Source organism: Cetorhinus maximus, unplaced genomic scaffold (genome assembly GCF_964194155.1).
Source record: "Cetorhinus maximus unplaced genomic scaffold, sCetMax3.hap1.1 HAP1_SCAFFOLD_361, whole genome shotgun sequence".
Taxonomy (NCBI): Eukaryota; Metazoa; Chordata; class Chondrichthyes; order Lamniformes; family Cetorhinidae; genus Cetorhinus; species Cetorhinus maximus.
The window spans coordinates 350760-373011 of NW_027596307.1; the positions used below are offsets into that span (position 1 = coordinate 350760).

Below are 22252 nucleotides of genomic sequence, written 5' to 3' on the forward strand. Positions count from 1 at the left end.
TTCAGTATTCTGTAAGTTTCAATCAGATCCCCCCTCATCCTTCTAAACTCCATCGAGTATAGACCCAGAGTCCTCAAACATTCCTCATATGTTAAACCTTTCATTCCTAGGATCATTCTCGTGAACCTCCTCTGGACCCTCTCCAGGGCCAGCACATCCTTCCTGAGATACGGGGCCCAAAATTGCTCACAATATTCTAAATGTGGTCTTACCAGAGCCTTATAAAGCCTCAGCAGCACATCCCTGCTTTTATATTCTAGTCCTCTCGAAATAAATGCCAACATTGCATTTGCCTTCCTAACTACCGACTCAACTTGCAAGTTAACCTGAAGAGAATCCTGGACTCGGACTCCCAAGTCCCTTTGCACTCCAGATTTCTGAATTCTCTCCCCATTTAGAAAATAGTCTATGCCTCTATTCTTCCTACCAAAGTGCATGACCTCACACTTCCCTATGTTGTATTCCATCTGCCACTTCTTTGCCCATTCTCCTAACCTGTCCAAATCCTTCTGCAGACTCCCCGCCTCCTCAATACTACCTGTCCCTCCACCTATCTTTGTATCATCTGCAAACTTAGCCAGGATGCCCTCAGTTCCTTCAGGGCAGATGATTTCCTTCTTTGAAGGCCATTAGTGAACCAGATGGGATTTTACAATCCACAATGGTTTCATGGTCAACATCAGACTTTTAATTCCGGTTTTTTATTGAGTTCAAATTCCACCTGGGTCCTCAGAGCATTACCCTGGGTCTCTGACTTACTAGTCCACCAACATTATCACTACGCCATAACCTCCTCTGGAAGTATTTGATGGGGACAGTGTGGAGGGAGCTTTACTCTGTATCTAACCCCGTGCTGTATCTGTCCTGGGAGTGTTTGATGGGGACAGTGTAGAGGGAGCTTTACTCTGTATCTAACCCCGTGCTGTACCTGTCCTGGGAGTGTTTGATGGGGACAGTGTAGAGGGAGCTTTACTCTGTATCTAACCCCGTGCTGTACCTGTCCTGGGAGTGTTTGATGGGGACAGTGTAGAGGGAGATTTACTCTGTATCTAACCCCGTGCTGTACCTGTCCTGGGAGTGTTTGATGGGGACAGTGTAGAGGGAGCTTTACTCTGTATCTAACCCCGTGCTGTACCTGTCCTGGGAGTGTTTGATGGGGACGGTGTAGAGGGAGCTTTACTCTGTATCTAACCCCGTGCTGTACCTGTCCTGGGAGTGTTTGATGGGGACGGTGTAGAGAGAGCTTTACTCTGTATCTAACCCCGTGCTGTACCTGTCCAGGGAGTGTTTGATGGGGACAGTGTAGAGGGAGCTTTACTCTGTATCTAACCCCGTGCTGTACCTGTCCTGGGAGTGTTTGATGGGGACAGTGTAGAGGGAGCTTTACTCTGTATCTAACCCCGTGCTGTACCTGTCCTGGGAGTGTTTGATGGGGACAGTGTAGAGGGAGCTTTACTCTGTATCTAACCCCGTGCTGTACCTGTCCTGGGAGTGTTTGATGGGGACGGTGTAGAGGGAGCTTTACTCTGTATCTAACCCCGTGCTGTACCTGTCCTGGGAGTGTTTGATGGGGACAGTGTAGAGGGAGCTTTACTCTGTATCTAACCCCGTGCTGTACCTGTCCTGGGAGTGTTTGATGGGGACAGTGTAGAGAGAGCTTTACTCTGTATCTAACCCCGTGCTGTACCTGTCCAGGGAGTGTTTGATGGGGACAGTGTAGAGGGAGCTTTACTCTGTATCTAACCCCGTGCTGTACCTGTCCTGGGAGGGTTTGATGGGGACAGTGTAGAGGGAGCTTTACTCTGTATCTAACCCTGTGCTGTACCTGCCCTGGGAGTGTTTGATGGGGACAGTGTAGAGGGAGCTTTACTCTGTATCTAACCCCGTGCTGAGATACCCTTTTGGTTAAAAACAAAGCAATGCATTTTCGAATGATGCTAAGTTTTCAGTTGAGGGGAAGTTGGAGAGAATTGGCTGATAAGACAGCTTGTGATATAGATTGTTAACAGTGTTGGCAGTGAGCTGAGCGTTTCCTGTTCTGAGAGTTGTAAACTTTTGAGATGTGAAGAGGTGGCCGGAAGGTTTCCAGTAAATTGCTGAGAGCAGAGAAACCGCGTCAGTGAAAAGCATGAAGTCCGGTAACAGAGCAGAGCCAACCTCCTCCTGTGGTTTCCGTGCAGACTGTGCAGAGAGGCAGAGAGCGGGAGGTGGGCCTGGTGCGGGCTGGAGGTAAAGAGTATCTTCACCAGGCCACAGGCTGCCCTCACAGCTGACTCAGGATATTAATGGCCCCCTATCACTCCATTTGCAATCACACTCAGTGTGTTTCGGTCATTACGCATTAGCCTCGGACTCACACGTCCTTCCTCATGGGGTAAGATACACTGCCTTTTACACTGTCCCCATCAAACAAACACTCCCAGGACAGGTACAGCACAGGGTTAGATACAGAGTAAAACTCCCTCTACACTGTCCCCATCAAACACTCCCAGGACAGGTACAGCACAGGGTTAGATACAGAGTAAAGCTCCCTCTACACTGTCCCCATCAAACACTCCCAGGACAGGTACAGCACGGGGTTAGATACAGAGTAAAGCTCCCTCTACACTGTCCCCATCAAACACACCCCGCACAGGTACAGCACGGGGTTAGATACAGAGTAAAGCTCCCTCTACACCGTCCCCATCAAACACTCCCAGGACAGGTACAGCACAGGGTTAGATACAGAGTAAAGCTCCCTCTACATTGTCCCCATCAAACACTCCCAGGACAGGTACAGCACGGGGTTAGATACAGAGTAAGGCTCCCTCTACACTGTCCCCATCAAACACTCCCAGGACAGGTACAGCACGGGGTTAGATAGAGAGTAAAGCACCCTCTACACTGTCCCCATCAAACATTCCCAGGACAGGTACAGCATGGGGTTAGATACAGAGTAAAGCTCCCTCTACACTGTCCCCATCAAACACTCCCAGGACAGGTACAGCACGGGGTTAGATACAGAGTAAAGCTCCCTCTACACTGTCCCCATCAAACACGCCCAGGACAGGTACAGCACGGGGTTAGATACAGAGTAAAGCTCCCTCTACACTGTCCCCATTAAACATTCCCAGGACAGGTACAGCATGGGGTTAGATACAGAGTAAAGCTCCCTCTACACTGTCCCCATCAAACACTCCCAGGACAGGTACAGCACGAGGTTAGATACAGAGTAAAGCTTCCTTTACACTGTCCTCATCAAACACTCCCAGGACAGGTACAGCACGGGGTTAGATACAGAGTAAAGCTCCCTCTACACTGTCCCCATCAAACACTCCCAGGGCAGGTACAGCATTAGGTTAATTTACTCATTGGAAATCTCTCATGTGGGACATAGGAACATAAGAACTAGGAGCAATCGTCCATTCAGCCCCTGAAGTCTGCTCTGCTATTCGATACCCTAAGGGCTGATGATCAGTCTCAACTGCACTTTCTCACCCTGCCCCCCAGTCCCCTTCGATTCCCTGAAAGCCCAAAAATCTGTGCATCCCCAGCCTTAAACATATTCAGCAATGGAGCATCGACCAACCTCTGGGGTAGCGAATTCCAAACATTCTCCGAGTGAAGGCATTCCTCTTCAACTCTTCTTTAAATCATTGGCCCCTTATCCAGGGACTGTGCCCCTGTGTTCTAGGTTCCCCAGCCGGAGAATCAAGCTCTCAGTGTCCACCCTGTCAAGCCTCTTCACAATCTGGTATGTTTCAATGAGATTACCTCATACTTCGGAACTCCGGGGAATATAAACTCAATTTACTCAGCCTCTCATCATAAGACAACCTTCTCATGCCAGGGCCCAATGGAGTGAGCCATCGGTGTGCTGCAGTAGCAGCAGCGTTCAGTACACTTTCCTCTAGCTTGTGGTCTCCTCCCGCTGACCTCTCCCTCCCCGGCCATCCCACTCACAGCTCCTCTCGCCACCCCCATCCCGCACCCTCACTCACACCAAGGGCTGAAAGAGGGTAGCAGTGGGGGAGTGGTAGGGCTGGAGAGCAGGAGGATAAGTAGGAAGAGTTAGCAAGTTTTTCAGAGGCAGAGAGAGGATTTTTGGGCCTGTGAAGTCCAAGGCAGCCAGTAGATTTTTAAGGTAAAGATGACAGGTCAGGAACATAAGGCATCCCATCCTTATTGCATGGTTATGTATGGGAGTGATTTTTGTTTAACACGCCATTTTTTTAGGGACACACTCAAAAGTGCTAAACCAGGGATAGCTGTAAAGTAATTAATTAGATAAGTGATACAGAGAATATAACTAACATAAAGATTATCACTTGTTGCTGGAAGTTAAAAACTGAATTGCCACAGTCAAATCAGTCAGGAGACAAGGGTGCAGTGCATGAAGAGAACTCGAGCAGTTCTGTGCAACACATGGAGCCTGGATTAGACAACACTTGGCGTACTGTGTACAGCTACTGATGTGTTTCTCTTTTATCTTTTTTTTTGGGTGTTTTATCTATCAGGATCCCTTTTTGAATAAATAAATCACAATGAATCTGTAAGATTTTTTTACAATTCTATTTGCGGCTAGTTTAACATTTTCTAATATCCCAACTGGTCCTCACTATTTTCTAGTGAATGCCACTGTTGTACCATCTCCAATATAAAGTGTATCTCTCCTTAGATGTAGAGACCAAAGCTGTGCACACTGCTCCAGGTGTGGTCCTACACAGCTGGAGCAACACTTCCTTATTCCTGTCCTCCAATCCACTTGCAAGAAAGGACAGCAAGCCACTTGCCTTCCTCATTGCCTGCTGCACCCACAAGCTAACTCTCTGCTCCTGGCACCAGTCCACCCAAGTCCCTTCGCACATCAAAACTTACAAAGTTTCTCCCCTTTTAAAAATGATTCACCTTTTCTACTCTTAGGATCCAAAGTGAATAACTTTACACTTCCCCACATTACACTCTATCTCCCACCTTATTACCCACTCACTGAACCTGTCTGTAACTCTGTACAGGCCGAGGATGATTCTTCTGTGTGGATGGCTGGGTTTAGGTGGGAAGTCAGTGTTGGCTGTGGGTTTAGACAGCAAAGCTCCTTCTACATTGTCTCATCGAATACGTGAACCCTAGGCTCATTCACACAATGCAGGCACACCCAACTGCCTGGTCCATCCCTCCGGCACAGCCCCCTGCCCTTGTAACTGTGATTTGGTGAGCGTCCGGCAGTCAGGTGCACTAACCAAAGCCCGGAATGGATTTGAGGGATGACTTGAGGCAGATCTTTTCCATTCTGAGATAGCTGCATCGGAGCAGGCAACTCCACAGATACATCCAGTCCAGGCGTGTTCGGTGGTTCATGATGATCACACTGCGCTCACCAGGGACGAAGCCATCTCCAGTGATGACCACCCTCACACCGAGCACCATCTCCAACAGAGCCTGACAGAGACAACAAGGGAAAGACGACAGGGTTAAGAGTGCTGGGGAACAAGCTCAGCAGAAATCCGGGAGAATGGGATAGAGGTTATCTAATTGGAAACAGGAGCCAGATTCAGCAACACTCATCGAGAGATGCTCACTTACCACAGGGAGGGTGAGCCAGACAGCAACAATACGCTCAGTGATCCAGCGATAGCAGGCCGGGGACAGCAGCATGATGGGAAGGAAGGGAGCCAGCATGAAGATACTGCCAAAGAAACTGCTAAAGAACAGCAACAGCAGGATGAGAGTTCCCTTCAATGAAAACATGCTGAAAAACAAGAGCAAGAGACTCAACAATTAGTACATCAGGGCAGGAAATCCACTCACACTAGCAACAGGTCTGACACTGTATAACACTGGGGTACAGTACTGGTGGGGACAGGTCTGTCACTGTATAACACTGGGGTACAGTACTGGTGGGGACAGGTCTGTCACTGTGTAACACTGGGGTACAGTACTGGTGGGGACAGGTCTGTCACTGTATAACACTGGGGTACAGTACTGGTGGGGACAGGTCTGACACTGTATAACACTGGGGTACAGTACTGGTGGGGACAGGTCTGTCACTGTATAACACTGGGGTACAGTACTGGTGGGGATGGGTCTGTCACTGTATAACACTGGGGTACAGTACTGGTGGGGACAGGTCTGTCACTGTATAATACTGGGGTACAGTACTGGTGGGGACAGGTCTGTCACTGTATAACACTGGGGTACAGTACTGGTGGGGACAGGTATGTCACTGTATAACACTGGGGTACAGTACTGGTGGGGACAGGTATGTCACTGTATAACACTGGGGTACAGTACTGGTGGGGACAGGTCTGTCACTGTATAACACTGGGGTACAGTACTGGTGGGGACAGGTCTGTCACTGTATAACACTGGGGTACAGTACTGGTGGGGACAGGTCTGTCACTGTATAGCACTGGGGTACAGTACTGGTGGGGAGAGGTCTGTTACTGTGTAACACTGGGGAACAGTACTGGTGGGGACAGGTCTGTCACTGTATAACACTGGGGTACAGTACTGGTGGGGATGGGTCTGTCACTGTATAACACTGGGGTACAGTACTGGTGGGGACAGGTCTGTCACTGTATAATACTGGGGTACAGTACTGGTGGGGACAGGTCTGTCACTGTATAACACTTGGGTACAGTACTGGTGGGGACAGGTATGTCACTGTATAACACTGGGGTACAGTACCGGTGGGGACAGGTATGTCACTGTATAACACTGGGGTACAGTACTGGTGGGGACAGGTCTGTCACTGTATAACACTGGGGTACAGTACTGGTGGGGACAGGTCTGTCACTGTATAACACTGGGGTACAGTACTGGTGGGGACAGGTCTGTCACTGTATAACACTGGGGTACAGTACTGGTGGGGACAGGTCTGTCACTGTATAACACTGGGGCACAGTACTGGTGGGGACAGGTCTGTCACTGTATAACACTGGGGTACAGTACTGGTGGGGACAGGTCTATCACTGTATAACACTGGGGTACAGTACTGGTGGGGAGAGGTCTGTTACTGTGTAACACTGGGGTACAGTACTGGTGGGGACAGGTCTGTCACTGTATAACACTGGGGTACAGTACCGGTGGGGACAGGTCTGTCACTGTATAACACTGGGGTACAGTACTGGTGGGGACAGGTCTGACACTGTATAACACTGGGGTACAGTACTGTTGGGGACAGGTCTGTCACTGTATAACACTGGGGTACAGTACTGGTGGGGATGGGTCTGTCACTGTATAACACTGGGGTACAGTACTGGTGGGGACAGGTCTGTCACTGTATAATACTGGGGTACAGTACTGGTGGGGACAGGTCTGTCACTGTATAACACTGGGGTACAGTACTGGTGGGGACAGGTATGTCACTGTATAACACTGGGGTACAGTACTGGTGGGGACAGGTCTGTCACTGTATAACACTGGGGTACAGTACTGGTGGGGACAGGTCTGACACTGTATAACACTGGGGTACAGTACTGGTGGGGACAGGTCTGTCACTGTATAACACTGGGGTACAGTACTGGTGGGGATGGGTCTGTCACTGTATAACACTGGGGTACAGTACTGGTGGGGACAGGTCTGTCACTGTATAATACTGGGGTACAGTACTGGTGGGGACAGGTCTGTCACTGTATAACACTGGGGTACAGTACTGGTGGGGACAGGTATGTCACTGTATAACACTGGGGTACAGTACTGGTGGGGACAGGTATGTCACTGTATAACACTGGGGTACAGTACTGGTGGGGACAGGTCTGTCACTGTATAACACTGGGGTACAGTACTGGTGGGGACAGGTCTGTCACTGTATAACACTGGGGTACAGTACTGGTGGGGACAGGTCTGTCACTGTATAGCACTGGGGTACAGTACTGGTGGGGAGAGGTCTGTTACTGTGTAACACTGGGGTACAGTACTGGTGGGGACAGGTCTGTCACTGTATAACACTGGGGTACAGTACTGGTGGGGATGGGTCTGTCACTGTATAACACTGGGGTACAGTACTGGTGGGGACAGGTCTGTCACTGTATAATACTGGGGTACAGTACTGGTGGGGACAGGTCTGTCACTGTATAACACTTGGGTACAGTACTGGTGGGGACAGGTGTGTCACTGTATAACACTGGGGTACAGTACCGGTGGGGACAGGTATGTCACTGTATAACACTGGGGTACAGTACTGGTGGGGACAGGTCTGTCACTGTATAACACTGGGGTACAGTACTGGTGGGGACAGGTCTGTCACTGTATAACACTGGGGTACAGTACTGGTGGGGACAGGTCTGTCACTGTATAACACTGGGGTACAGTACTGGTGGGGACAGGTCTGTCACTGTATAACACTGGGGCACAGTACTGGTGGGGACAGGTCTGTCACTGTATAACACTGGGGTACAGTACTGGTGGGGACAGGTCTATCACTGTATAACACTGGGGTACAGTACTGGTGGGGAGAGGTCTGTTACTGTGTAACACTGGGGTACAGTACTGGTGGGGACAGGTCTGTCACTGTATAACACTGGGGTACAGTACCGGTGGGGACAGGTCTGTCACTGTATAACACTGGGGTACAGTACTGGTGGGGACAGGTCTGACACTGTATAACACTGGGGTACAGTACTGTTGGGGACAGGTCTGTCACTGTATAACACTGGGGTACAGTACTGGTGGGGACGGGTCTGTCACTGTATAACACTGGGGTACAGTACTGGTGGGGACAGGTCTGTCACTGTATAATACTGGGGTACAGTACTGGTGGGGACAGGTCTGTCACTGTATAACACTGGGGTACAGTACTGGTGGGGACAGGTATGTCACTGTATAACACTGGGGTACAGTACTGGTGGGGACAGGTATGTCACTGTATAACACTGGGGTACAGTACTGGTGGGGACAGGTCTGTCACTGTATAACACTGGGGTACAGTACTGGTGGGGACAGGTCTGACACTGTATAACACTGGGGTACAGTACTGGTGGGGACAGGTCTGTCACTGTATAGCACTGGGGTGCAGTACTGGTGGGGACAGGTCTGTCACTGTATAGCACTGGGGTGCAGTACTGGTGGGGACAGGTCTGTCACTGTATAACACTGGGGTACAGTACTGGTGGGGACAGGTCTGTCACTGTATAACACTGGGGTACAGTACTGGTGGGGAGAGGTCTGTTACTGTGTAACACTGGGGTACAGTACTGGTGGGGACAGGTCTGTCACTGTATAACTCTGGGGTACAGTACTGGTGGGGATGGGTCTGTCACTGTATAACACTGGGGTACAGTACTGGTGGGGACAGGTCTGTCACTGTATAATACTGGGGTACAGTACTGGTGGGGACAGGTATTTCACTGTATAACACTGGGGTACAGTACTGGTGGGGACAGGTATGTCACTGTATAACACTGGGGTACAGTACTGGTGGGGACAGGTATGTCACTGTATAACACTGGGGTACAGTACTGGTGGGGACAGGTCTGTCACTGTGTAACACTGGGGTACAGTACTGGTGGGGACAGGTCTGTCACTGTATAGCACTGGGGCACAGTACTGGTGGGGACAGGTCTGTCACTGTATAACACTGGGGTACAGTACTGGTGGGGACAGGTCTATCACTGTATAACACTGGGGTACAGTACTGGTGGGGAGAGGTCTGTTACTGTGTAACACTGGGGTACAGTACTGGTGGGGACAGGTCTGTCACTGTATAACACTGGGGTACAGTACTGGTGGGGACAGGTCTGTCACTGTATAACACTGGGGTACAGTACTGGTGGGGACAGGTCTGTCACTGTATAACACTGGGGTACAGTACTGGTGGGGACAGGTCTGTCACTGTATAACACTGGGGTACAGTACTGGTGGGGACAGGTCTGTCACTGTATAACACTGGGGTACAGTACTGGTGGGGACAGGTTTGTCACTGTATAACACTGGGGTACAGTACTGGTGGGGACAGGTTTGTCACTGTATAACACTGGGTTACAGTACTGGTGGGGACAGGTCTGTCACTGTATAACACTGGGGTACAGTACTGGTGGGGACAGGTTTGTCACTGTATAACACTGGGTTACAGTACTGGTGGGGACAGGTCTGTCACTGTATAACACTGGGGTACAGTACTGGTGGGGACAGGTCTGTCACTGTATAACACTGGGGTACAGTACTGGTGGGGACGGGTCTGTCACTGTATAACACTGGGGTACAGTACTGGTGGGGACGGGTCTGTCACTGTATAACACTGGGGTACAGTACTGGTGGGGACATTCAGTCACTGTATAACACTGGGGTACAGTACTTGTGGAAACAGGTCTGTCACTGTATAACACTGGGGTACAGTACTGGTGGGCACAGGTATGTCACTGTATAACACTGGGGTACAGTACTGGTGGGGACAGGTTTGTCACTGGATAACACTGGGGTACAGTACTGGTGGGGACAGGTCTGTCACTGTATAACACTGGGGTACAGTACTGGTGGGGACAGGTTTGTCACTGTATAACACTGGGGTACAGTACTGGTGGGGACAGGTCTGTCACTGTATAACACTGGGGTACAATACTGGTGGGGACGGGTCTGTCACTGTATAACACTCGGGGACAGTACTGGTGGGGACGGGTCTGTCACTGTATAACACTGGGGTACAGTACTGGTGGGGACGGGTCTGTCACTGTATAACACTGGGGTACAGTATTGGTGGGGACGGGTCTGTCACTGTATAACACTGGGGTACAGTACTGGTGGGGACAGGTCAGTCACTGTATAACACTGGGGTACAGTACTGCTGGGGACAGGTCTGTCACTGTATAACACTGGGGTACAGTACTGGTGTGGACAGGTCTGTCACTGTATAACACTGGGGTACAGTACTGCTGGGGACAGGTCTGTCACTGTATAACACTGGGGTACAGTACTGGTGGGGACAGGTCTGTCACTGTATAACACTGGGATACAGTACTGGTGGGGGCAGGTCTGTCACTGTATAACACTGGGGTACAGTACTGGTGGGGACAGGTCTGTCACTGTATAACACTGGGTTACAGTACTGGTGGGGACAGGTCTGTCACTGTGTAACACTGGGGTACAGTACTGGTGAGGACAGGTCTGTCACTGTGTAACACTGGGGTACAGTACTGGTGGGGACAGGTCTATCACTGTATAACACTGGGGTACAGTACTGGTGGGGACAGGTCTGTCACTGTATAACACTGGGGTACAGTACTGGTGGGGACAGGTCTGTCACTGTATAACACTGGGGTGCAGTACTGGTGGGGACAGGTCTGTCACTCTATAACACTGGGGTACAGTACTGGTGGGGACAGGTCTGTCACTGTATAACACTGGGGTACAGTACTGGTGTGGACAGGTCTGTCACTGTATTACACTGGGGTGCAGTACTGGTGGGGACAGGTCTGTCACTGTATAACACTGGGGTACAGTACTGGTGGGGACAGGTCTGTCACTGTATAACTGGGGTATAGTACTGGTGGGGACAGGTCTGTCACTGTATAACACTGGGGTACAGTACTGGTGGGGACAGGTCTGTCACTGTATAACTGGGGTATAGTACTGAAATCAACTGTTCCCCAAAGAAATTCCGTGTGTGGAACTGTAACCCATTGAGAGTCAGCGTGTAGGGAACTGTACCCCAGTGAGAGTCAGTGTGTGTGGGAACTGTACCCCAGTGAGAGTCAGCGTGTGCGGAACTGTACCCCAGTGAGAGTCAGTGTGTGTGGAACCCCTAACCCCAGTTAGAGTCAGCGTGTGGGGAACTGTAACCCCAGTGAGAGTCAGCGTGTAGGGAACTGTACCCCAGTGAGAGTCAGCGTGTGGGGACTGTACCCCAGTGAGAGTTAACTTGTGCGGAACTGTACCCCAGTGAGAGTCAGCGTTTGGGGACTGTACCCCAGTGAGAGTCAGCGTGTGCGGAACTGTACCCCAGTGAGAGTCAGCGTGTGCGGAACCGTACCCCAGTGAGAGTCAGCGTGTGTGGAACTATACCCCAGTGAGAGTCAGTGTGTGTGGGACTGTACCCCAGTCAGAGTCAGTGTGTGTGGTACTGTACCCCAGTGAGAGTCAGTGTGTGTGGAACTGTACCCCAGTGAGAATCAGCGTGTGTGGAACTGTACCCCAGTGACAGTCAGTGTGTGTGGGACTGTACCCCAGTGAGAGTCAGTGTGTGTGGTACTGTACCCCAGTGAGAGTCAGTGTGTGTGGGACTGTACCCCAATGAGAGTCAGTGTGTGTGGAACTGTACCCCAGTTAGAGTCAGCCTGTGGGGAACTGTACCCCAGTGAGAGTCAGCCTGTGGGGAACTGTACCCCAGTGAGTGTCAGTGTGTGTGGAACTGTACCCCAGTGAGAGTCAGCCTGTGGGGAACTGTACCCCAGTGAGTGTCACTGTGTGTGGAACTATACCCCAGTGAGAGTCAGTGTGTGTGGGACTGTACCCCAGTGAGAGTCAGTGTGTGTGGGACTGTACCCCAGTGAGAGTCAGTGTGTGTGGGACTGTACCCCAGTGAGAGTCAGTGTGTGTGGAACTGTACCCCAGTGAGAGTCAGTGTGTGTGGGACTGTACCCCAGTGAGAGTCAGTGTGTGTGGGACTGTACCCCAGTGAGAGTCAGTGTGTGTGGGACCCGTACCCCAGTGAGAGTCAGTGTGTGTGGGACTGTACCCCAGTGAGAGTCAGTGTGTGTGGGACTGTACCCCAGTGAGAGTCAGTGCGTGTGGGACTGTACCCCAGTGAGAGTCAGTGTGTGTGGGACCCGTACCCCAGTGAGAGTCAGTGTGTGTGGGACTGTACCCCAGTGAGAGTCAGTGTGTGTGGAACTGTACCCCAGTGAGAATCAGTGTGTGTGGGACTGTACCCCAGTGAGAGTTAGTGTGTGTGGGACCCGTACCCCAGTGAGAGTCAGTGTGTGTGGGACTGTACCCCAGAGAGAGTCAGTGTGTGTGGAACTGTACCCCAGAGAGAGTTAGTGGGTGTGGAACTGTACCCCAGTGAGAATCTTTTGCAAATCCATGCTGACTCTTCTTAATTAACTCCAACCTTTCCAGTGCCTTTCCCCTGATTACTGTTTCCAAAACTTTACCCAGCATTGATGTTAAACTGACCAGTCGCCAGTTACTTGGACTGTCCATACATCCTTTTCTGAATCAGGATGTCCCATTCGTCTCTCTCCAATCCCCTGGCGCCTCCTCCATATCTCGGAGAGGTTGTAAGATCCTGGTAACGCCTCCCACTATCTCCACTCCCAGTTCCTTTAGCAACCTGGGTGGCAATGGACCGGACCAGGTATCTTATCCACTCTGTGGTACCTCCTGCCTATCAACCTACACTCAATCCATTACCTCTACCATCTCAATGAACATTACATATTGCAGCCTTGTCCCACATCTCTAAGCAGGGGCAGTTAGTGGCGTGCTGGTGTTGTCACTGGGGTAGTAATCCAGATAATCCAGAGGCTGGGGACAAGGGTTCAAATCCCATTGTGCAGCTGGTGAAATTTAAATTCAATTAGTTAAAACATAACTGGAATATAAAGCTAGTCTCAGTAACGGTGACCATGAAACATTGTCGATTGTTGTAAAAACCCATCTGGGTCACTAATGCCCTTTAGGGAGGGAAATCTGCCGTCCTTACCTGGTCTGGTCTCCATGTGACTCCAGACCCACAGCAATGTGGTTGACTCTGAAATGTCCAAGCCAGACACTCAGTTCAAGGGCAATTAGGGATGGGCAACAAATGCTGGGCTTGTCAGTGACATCCACATCCCAGTGAAAGAATTTAAAAAGCATATATTACCCCTTCTGTCCCTAATCACCCCACCCTGCTCTTACTATTGACATGCCAGTTGACAATTTTTGGGTTCCTTTAATGCTAACAGTATCATAAACGCTTTAATCACACAAAATGGTTCATCTTCAAGGACAATTTGGAAGAATGTGTGTTTTTTTAAAAGACACTGTCCCTTAAAGGGTTAATGCAAGGACTCTGGTTGCTGCTGTTCCTGGAAAAGACAGCACTTTATAAGAAAAGGTAATGAAGCGGTTTTAAAGAAGCTGGAAGCCTCGTGACCCCAGTGGGCTGTTTACAAAAGGCTCACATGGTGGTTTATGTCTTTGAGAAAACACCATGCCTGGAAAACTGTGTTTTTAAAGCTGGGAGGCCGGTTTTGCTTTGGGAAGGAAACTAGAAGCATCAACTACTTATGTACAGAAGGCAACAGCTCCTGAAGCTCCAGACCCAGTCCAAAGCAAAAAGTGAACGGAAGTTGCTCCAAAGTCCACCTTCGGAAATCGACTGACTGCAAGTTTTCACAGAATCACAGAATCTTAACAGCGCAGGAGGCGGCCATTCGGCCCATCGTGTCTGCACCGCCTCTCCGAATGAGGGTTATGATTCAGTTCCATGTCCCTGCCTTTTCCCCGTACCCCTGCACATTGCTTCTATTCAAATAATCATCTAATGCCCTCCTGAATGCCTCGATTGAACCTGCCTCCAACACACTTCCAGACAGTGCATTCCAGACCCGAACCACTCGCTGGTGAAGGTTTTTTTCTCACGTCACATTTGCTTCTTTTGCAAAATTACTTTAAATCTGTGCCCTCTCATTCTTGATCCTTTTACAAGTGGGAACAGCTTCTCTCTATCTACTCTGTCCAGCCCCCTCATGATTTTGAACATCTCTATCAAATCCCCTCTCAGCCTTCTCCTCCCCAAGGAGAACAGTCCCAACCTCTCCAATCTATCCTCATAGCTGAAGTTTCTCATCCCTGGAACCATTCTTGTAAACCTCTTCTGCACTCTCTCCAATGTGTTCACATCGTTCCTATAATATGGTGCCCAGAACTGTACACAATATTCCAGCTGAGGTCTAACTAGTGTCTTATATAAATTCACCATAACCTCCCTGCTCTTGTACTCTATGCCCCTGTTAATAAAGCCCAGGATACTATATGTTTTATTCACTGCTCTCTCCACCTGTCCTGCCACCTTCAATGATCTATGCACATATACACTTAAGTCTTTCTGCTCCTGCAACCCCTTCAAAATTTCACCCCTTATTTTATATAATCTGTCCATGTTCTTCCTACCAAAATGCATCACCTCACACTTCTCCACATTGAACTTCATCTGTCACCTATCTCCCCACTCCATCAACTGTCTATGTCCTTTTTAAGTTACACATCATCCAGTTCACAACACTCCCAAGCTTCGTATCATCTGCAAACTTGGAAATTGTCCCCTGTACACCAAGATCTAGGTCATTAATATATATCAGGAAAAGCAAGGGTCCCAATACCGACCCCTGGGGAACTCCACTACAAACCTCCCTCCAGCCTGAAAAATATCCATTGACCATTACTCTCTGCTTCCTATTTTTCAGCCAATTTTGTATCCGTGTTGCTACTGTCCCTTTTATTCCATGAGCAATAACTTTTCTCACAAGTCTGTTGTGTGGCACTGTGTCAAATGCCTTTTGAAAGTCCATGTACACCGCATCAACAGCATTACCCTCATCGACCTTTTCTGTTACCTCTTCAAAAACCTCCAGCAAGTTAGTTAAACAAGATTTCCCCTTTAGAAATCCATGCTGGCTCTTCCTTATCAACCCATATTTTTCCATGTGACTGCTAATTCTATCCCGAATAATTGTTTCTAGAATCTTGCCCACCACTGAAGTTAAACTGATTGGTCTGTAATTGCTGGGCTTATCCTTACAACCTTTTTTGAACAAGGGTGTAATGTTTGCAATTCTCCAGTCCTCTGGCACCACCCCTGAGTCTAGGGAAGACTGAAAGATTATGGCCAGTGACCCTGCAATTTCTACTCTCACTTCCTTCAATATCCTTTGATGCATCTCATCCGATCCCGGTGCCTTCTCAACTTTAAGTGCCGACAGTCTATTCAACACTTCCTCCTTATCAATTCTGAACCCTTCTAGTGACAGAGTTTCCTCATCTATCACCATGGCCTGGGTAGCATCTACCTCCTTGGTAAAGATGGATACAAAGTATTCATTTAATACCTCAGCCATTGTCCCTTCATCCATGTGTAAATTCCCTTTTAGGTTCCTAATCAGCCCTACTCCTCCTTTTACCACCCTTTTACTATTTATATGCCTATAGAAGACTTTGGGATTCCCCTTTATGTTGGCTGCCAGTCGTTTCTCACAATCCCTCTTTGTTTCTCTAATATTCTTTTTCACCTCCCCTCTGAACCTTATGTATTCCTCTTGGTTCTCAATTGTATTTTCTACCTGACACCTGTCACAAGTGCATTTTTTCTTCTTTATCTTAATTTCAATCTCCTTTATCATCCAGGGAGCTCTGGATTTGTTAGTCCTGCCTTTCCCTTTCGATGGAATATACCTTGACTGTGCCTGAACCAATTCTTTTTTGAAGGTAGCCCATTGTTCAGCTACAGTTTTTCCTGCCAATCTTTCGTTCCAGTCTATCTGGCCCAGCTCCGTTCCTGCCCCATCGAAGTCAGCTCTTGTCCAGTTAATTATTTTTATTCTGGATTGCCTATCGTCCTTTTCTATCATCATCCTAAAACATACAATACAATGATCACTGCCTCCTAAATGTTCCCCTACTGACCCTTTATCTACTTGGCCCACCTCATTTCCAAGAACCAGGTCTAACAGTGTGTCATTTCCTGTTGGATTGGACACATACTGCTGTAGAAAATTCTCCTGATCACAATCTAGGGACTTTTGCCCCTCTCGACCTTTTACACTAGCACTGTCCCAGTCTACATTCGGGCAATTAAAGTCCCCCATTATAACTACTCTATAATGCTTGTATCTGTCTGTAATTTCCCTGCAGATTTGTTCCTCTACATCCTTCTCACTGTTTGCCGGTCTATAGACTACACCGAGCAATGTAATTGCTCCCTTTTTGTTCCTTAGCTCGAGCCAAATTGATTCAGTCCTTGAACCCTCTGGGACATCCTCTTTCTCCAGCACTGCAATGCTCTCCTTTACCGATACCGCCATCCCTCCTCCTTTCCTTCCTTTTCTATCTTTTCTAAACACCTTGTGCCTGGGAATATTTAACGCCCAGTTCTGCCCTTCCTTCAGCCAGGTCCCTGTTATCACCACAACAACATATTTCCACATGGCAATCTGTGCCTGTAACTCCCCAATCTTATTTACTATACTCTGCAAAGTCCGCCTGAAAAGTAGTGCAAAAGTCATGGATTGTTTCGCAGACCAGTGCTAAGACCCCAACCGTACAACCCGGACACCATTTCAAAGACTCCACCATCTATCCTCTTCCCCTTGAACCATTGGCTTTTGACCTTTTGGCAGAATTCCTCTATTTTATTATTTTTTTGGTGTGTGTGTGTGCGTGTGTGTGTAAGTTAGGGTATTTAGAAAGAATAATGATTAGGCTTCCATATTTTATACTGTATGTTAATAAGCTTTGCATTCTACTTGACAAGTCTGGTTTTATAATAAACTAATAACTTTGTTGTTTATTGAAGGAACCTGGGCATTGAGTGGTCATTCTGAGATTCACAGGTAAAGCACATATTTGGCCATATAGCTAGCTGGAGAAATTATTCAAATCGATGTTATGCCTGTGCAGTAGTGGATCTAGAGACAGACAGTGCACTCCTCCCACCCCAGTTACAACAACAGCCATTCTAATAAAAACAAAAAACTGCGGATGCTGGAAATCCAAAACAAAAACAGAAATACCTGGAAAAACTCAGCAGGTCTGGCAGCATCGGTGGAGAAGAGCAAAGTTGATGTTTCGAGTCCTCATGACCCTTCAACAGAACTAAGTAAAAATAGGAGAGGGGTGAAATATAAGCTGGTTTAAGGTTGGGGGGGGGTGGTTGCAGAGAAAAGCAAGCAGTGACAGGAGCAGATAATCAAAAGATGTCACAGACAAAAGGATCAAAGAGGTGTTGAAGGTGGTGATATTATCTAAAAGAATGTGCTAATTAAGAATGGATGGCAGGACACACAAGGTACAGCTCTAGTGGGGGTGGGGTGAAATAAGACTAAAAGGGCATAAAAGATATAGATTTAAAAATAATGGAAATAGGTGGGAAAAGAAAAATCTATATAAATTACTGGAAAAAACAAAAGGGAGGGGGAAGAAACGGAAAGGGGGTGGGGATGGAGGAGGGAGTTCAAGATCTAAAGTTGTAGAACTCAATATTCAGCCCAGAAGGCTGTAAAGTGCCTAGTCGGAAGATGAGGTGCTGTTCCTCCAGTTTGCGTTGAGCTTCACTGGAACAATGCAGCAAGCCAAGGACGGACATGTGGGCAAGAGAACAGGGTGGAGTGTTAAAATGGCAAGCGACAGGGAGGTCTGGGTCATGCTTGCGGACAGACCACAGGTGTTCTGCAAAGCGGTCGCCCAGTTTGCGTTTGGTCTCTCCAGTGTAGAGGAAACCGCATTGGGAGCAACGAATGCAGTAGACTAAGTGAGGGGAAATGCAAGTGAAATGCTGCTTCACTTGAAAGGAGTGTTTGGGCCCTTGGACGGTGAGGAGAGAGGAAGTGAAGGGGCAGGTGTTGCATATTTTGCGTATGCATGGAGAGGTGCCATAGGTGGGGGTTGAGGAGTAGGGGGTGATGGAGGAGTGGACCAGGGTGTCCCGGAGGGAACGATCCCTATGGAATGCCGCCAGAGGGGGTGGAGCGAAGATGTGTTTGGTGGTGGCATCATGCTGGAGTTGGCGGAAATGGCGGAGGATGATCCTTTGAATGCGGAGGCTGGTGGGGTGATAAGTGAGGACAAGGGGGACCCTATCATGTTTCTGGGAGGGAGGAGAAGGCGTGAGGGCGGATGCGCGGGAGATGGGCCGGACACGGTTGAGGGCCCTGTCAACGACCATGGGTGGAAGACCTCGGTTAAGGAAGAAGGAGGACATGTCAGAGGAACTGTTTTTGAAGGTAGCATCATCAGAACAGATACGATGGAGGCGAAGGAACTGAGAGAATGGGATGGAGTCCTTACAGGAAGCGGGGTGTGAGGAGCTGTAGTCGAGGTAGCTGTGGGAGTCGGTAGGCTTGTAATGGATATTGGTGGACAGTCTATCACCAGAAATTGAGACAGAGAGGTCAAGGAAGGGAAGGGAAGTGTCAGAGATGGACCATGTGAAGATGATGGAGGGGTGGAGATTGGAAGCAAAATTAATAAATTTTTCCAGGTCCCGACGAGAGCATGAAGCAGCACCGAAACAGTCATCGATGTACTGGAGAAAGAGTTGTGGGAGGGGGCCGGAGTAGGACTGGAACAAGGAATGTTCCACATACCCCATAAAGAGACAGGTATAGCTGGGGCCCATGCGGGTACCCACAGCCACACCTTTTATTTGGAGGAATTGAGAGGAGTTAAAGGAGAAATTGTTCAGTGTGAGAACAAGTTCAGCCAGACGGAGGAGAGTAGTGGTGGATGGGGATTGTTCAGACCTCTGTTCGAGGAAGAAGCGGAGAGCCCTCAGACCATCCCGGTGGGGGATGGAGGTGTAGAGGGATTGGACGTCCATGGTGAAGAGGAGGCGGTTGGGGCCAGGGAACTGGAAATTGTTGATGTGACGTAAGGTGTCAGAGGAATCACGGATGTAGGTTGGAAGGGTCTTTTTCTTTTGTTTTTTCCAATAATTTATATAGATTTTTCTTTTCCCACCTAATTCCATTATTTTTAAATCTATACCTTTTATGCCCTTTTAGTCTTATTTCACCCCACCCCCACTAGAGCTATCTGTACCTTTGTGTCCTGCCATCCATTCTTAATTAGCACATTCTTTTAGATAATATCACCACCTTCAACACCTCTTTGTTCTTTTGTCTGTGACATCTTTTGATTATCTGCTCCTATCACTGCTTGCTTATCCCTACAACCACCCCCACCCCACAACTTCTCCCCCACAACCCCACCCCCCTCCCCCCACCTTAAACCAGCTTATATTTCACTCCTCTGCTATTTTCACTTAGTTCTGTTGAACAGCCATTCTAATCTCAGGCTCTCTCTTTGCAAGTCTTATTTTCCTCTTCACCTCCCCTCTAAACTTATTGTTGGCCATGGTTTTCACTCGAAGAATTCACTTGACATACATTGTCCACTGTCTTTTTTAGTTCTCAAACTCCCCCGTCATCCAAGGAGTCCTGGCTTTGGTTCCCTACTTTTAGACCTTGTTAGAATGTTATTTGGCAGTCACATGGGAGTGTGTGTTTTTTTAAAAATCTTTAATGGGATGTGGGCTTCGCTGGTGAGGCCAGCATTCTTATTGCCATCCCTAATCGTCCTTTAGGAGGTGGTGAACTGCCTTCTTGAACTGCTGCACACCATGTGGTCTTAGGGAGGGAGTTCCAGGATTCTGACCCAGCGACAGTAAAGGAATGGCGATATCTTTCCAAGTCAGGATGGTGAGTGACTTGGAGGGGAACTTCCAGCTGGTGGTGTTCCCATCTATCTGCTGCCCTTGTCCTTCTAGATGGTAGTGGTTGTGGGTTTGGAAGGTACTGTTGAAGGAGCCTTGGTGCATCTTGTAGATGGTACACACTGCTGCTACTGTGCGTCGATGGTGGAGGGAGTGAATGTTTGTGGATGCGGTGCCAATCAAGCGGCTGCTTTGTCCTGGATGGTGTCAAGCTTCTTGAGTGTTGTGGGAGCTGCACCCATCCAGGCAAATGGAGAGTATTCCATCACACTCCTGACTTGTGCCTTGTAGATGGTGGACAGGCTTTGGGGAGTTAGGAGGTGAATTACTCATCGCAGGATTCCTAGCCTCTGACCTTCTCTTGTAGCCAATTCTCATCTGCCTAATGCAGTTCAGTTTCTGGTCAATGGTAACCCCCAGGATGATGATAGTGGGCAGTGATGGTGATGCCATTGAATGTCAAGGGGTGATGGTTGGATTCTCTATTGTTGGAGATGGTCATTGCCTGACACTTGTGTGGCGCGAATGTTACTTGCCACTTGCCAGCCCAAGCCTGGATATTGTCCAGGTCTTGCTGCATTTGGACATGGACTGCTTCAGTATCTGAGGAGTCGCAAATGGTGCTGAACATTGTGCAATCATCAGTGAACATCCCCATTTCTGACCTTATGATGGAAGGAAGGTCATTGATGAAGCAGCTGAAGATGGTTGGGCCGAGGACACTTCCTTGAGGAACTCCTGCAGTGATATCCTGGAACTGAGATGATTGACCTCCAACAACCACAACCATCTTCCTTTGTGCTAGATATGACTCCAACCAGTGGAGAGTTTTCCCCCTGATTCCCATTGACTCCAGTTTTGCTGGGGCTCCTTGATGCCGCACTCGGTCAAATGCTGCCTTGATGTCAAGGGCTGTCACTCTCATTTCACCTCAGGAGTTCAGCTCTTTTGTCCATGTTTGAGCTAAGGCTATAATGAGGTGAGGAGCTGAGTGTCTCTGGCGGAACCCAAACTGAGCGTCAGTGAGCAGGTTATTGCGAAGCAAGTGCCGCTTGATAGCATTGTTGATGACCCCTTCCATTACTTTACTGATGATGGAGAGTAGACTGTTGAGGGGTGGTGGGGGGGGGGTTGTGTAATTGGCCAGGTTGGAGTTGTCCTTGTCCTTATTGTGGACAGGACATAGCTGGGCAGTTTCCACATTGCCTGGTAGATGCCAGTGTTGTGTGTGTGTGTGCCCCTCTGTGGGTTATCACCTTGATGTGGTGGAGAGGCTTGTACATCCCTTGAGTGACACTGTTAGCAGGTCCTTGCTCCTGGTAGGGCCACCCAAAGCAGCAAGGTCAGGGAGATGTGTGAGACAATGTGTGGTCTATAAAGTCCACAACAGCAGAACAGGCAAAGCAAAGCTGTGTCTCTCATACTGTCAAGGAACTATCATATTTCTCCTAATATTATTATGGGGAATGGTTGAAGGTTGTATTGAGAAAGTGGGACAATCAGAGTTTATCAGAAAGATTGACTTGCAGTGAGGATATTGGCAAGTACTGTCATCGGAAAGAGCAAAAGAGCTGTCAACTTTTATAACACCAGATGGACCATATCAGTTTAAAGTGATGCCATTTGGTATGAAGAATGCACCGGCGACATTTCAAAGAGTGACAAAGTAGTTGCAGGACTGAGGAATTGCGTGGTTTTCAGTCGCACGTGGGAGGAGTATTTAGAACATCTGAAAGAACTGTTTGATCGACTGTAAGAAGCTAATTTGGACAACTTGGCTAAGAGTGAATTTGCAAAAGAGCAAGTTGCGTATCTAGGCCAAACCACTGGACGTGGTCAGGTGGCTCCGAGAGGTGTGAAAATCAA

The 22252-nt window shown here is 48.6% G+C and overlaps 1 protein-coding gene across 2 annotated transcripts in view; it reads right to left on the reverse strand.

The window, feature by feature from the left end:
- The window catches only part of lclat1 (lysocardiolipin acyltransferase 1), a 69740-nt gene that overhangs the window by 40913 nt on the left and 6575 nt on the right, over positions 1-22252 (reverse strand). For both annotated transcript variants that reach the window (XM_078535267.1, XM_078535266.1), the window contains exons 2-3: positions 5563-5728; positions 5220-5418 (exon numbers count right to left, since the gene is read on the reverse strand). In XM_078535267.1, the coding sequence (XP_078391393.1) occupies positions 5220-5418; positions 5563-5727 (364 nt within the window). In that variant the 5' untranslated portion in view covers position 5728. The remainder of the gene's footprint in view (positions 1-5219; positions 5419-5562; positions 5729-22252) is intronic.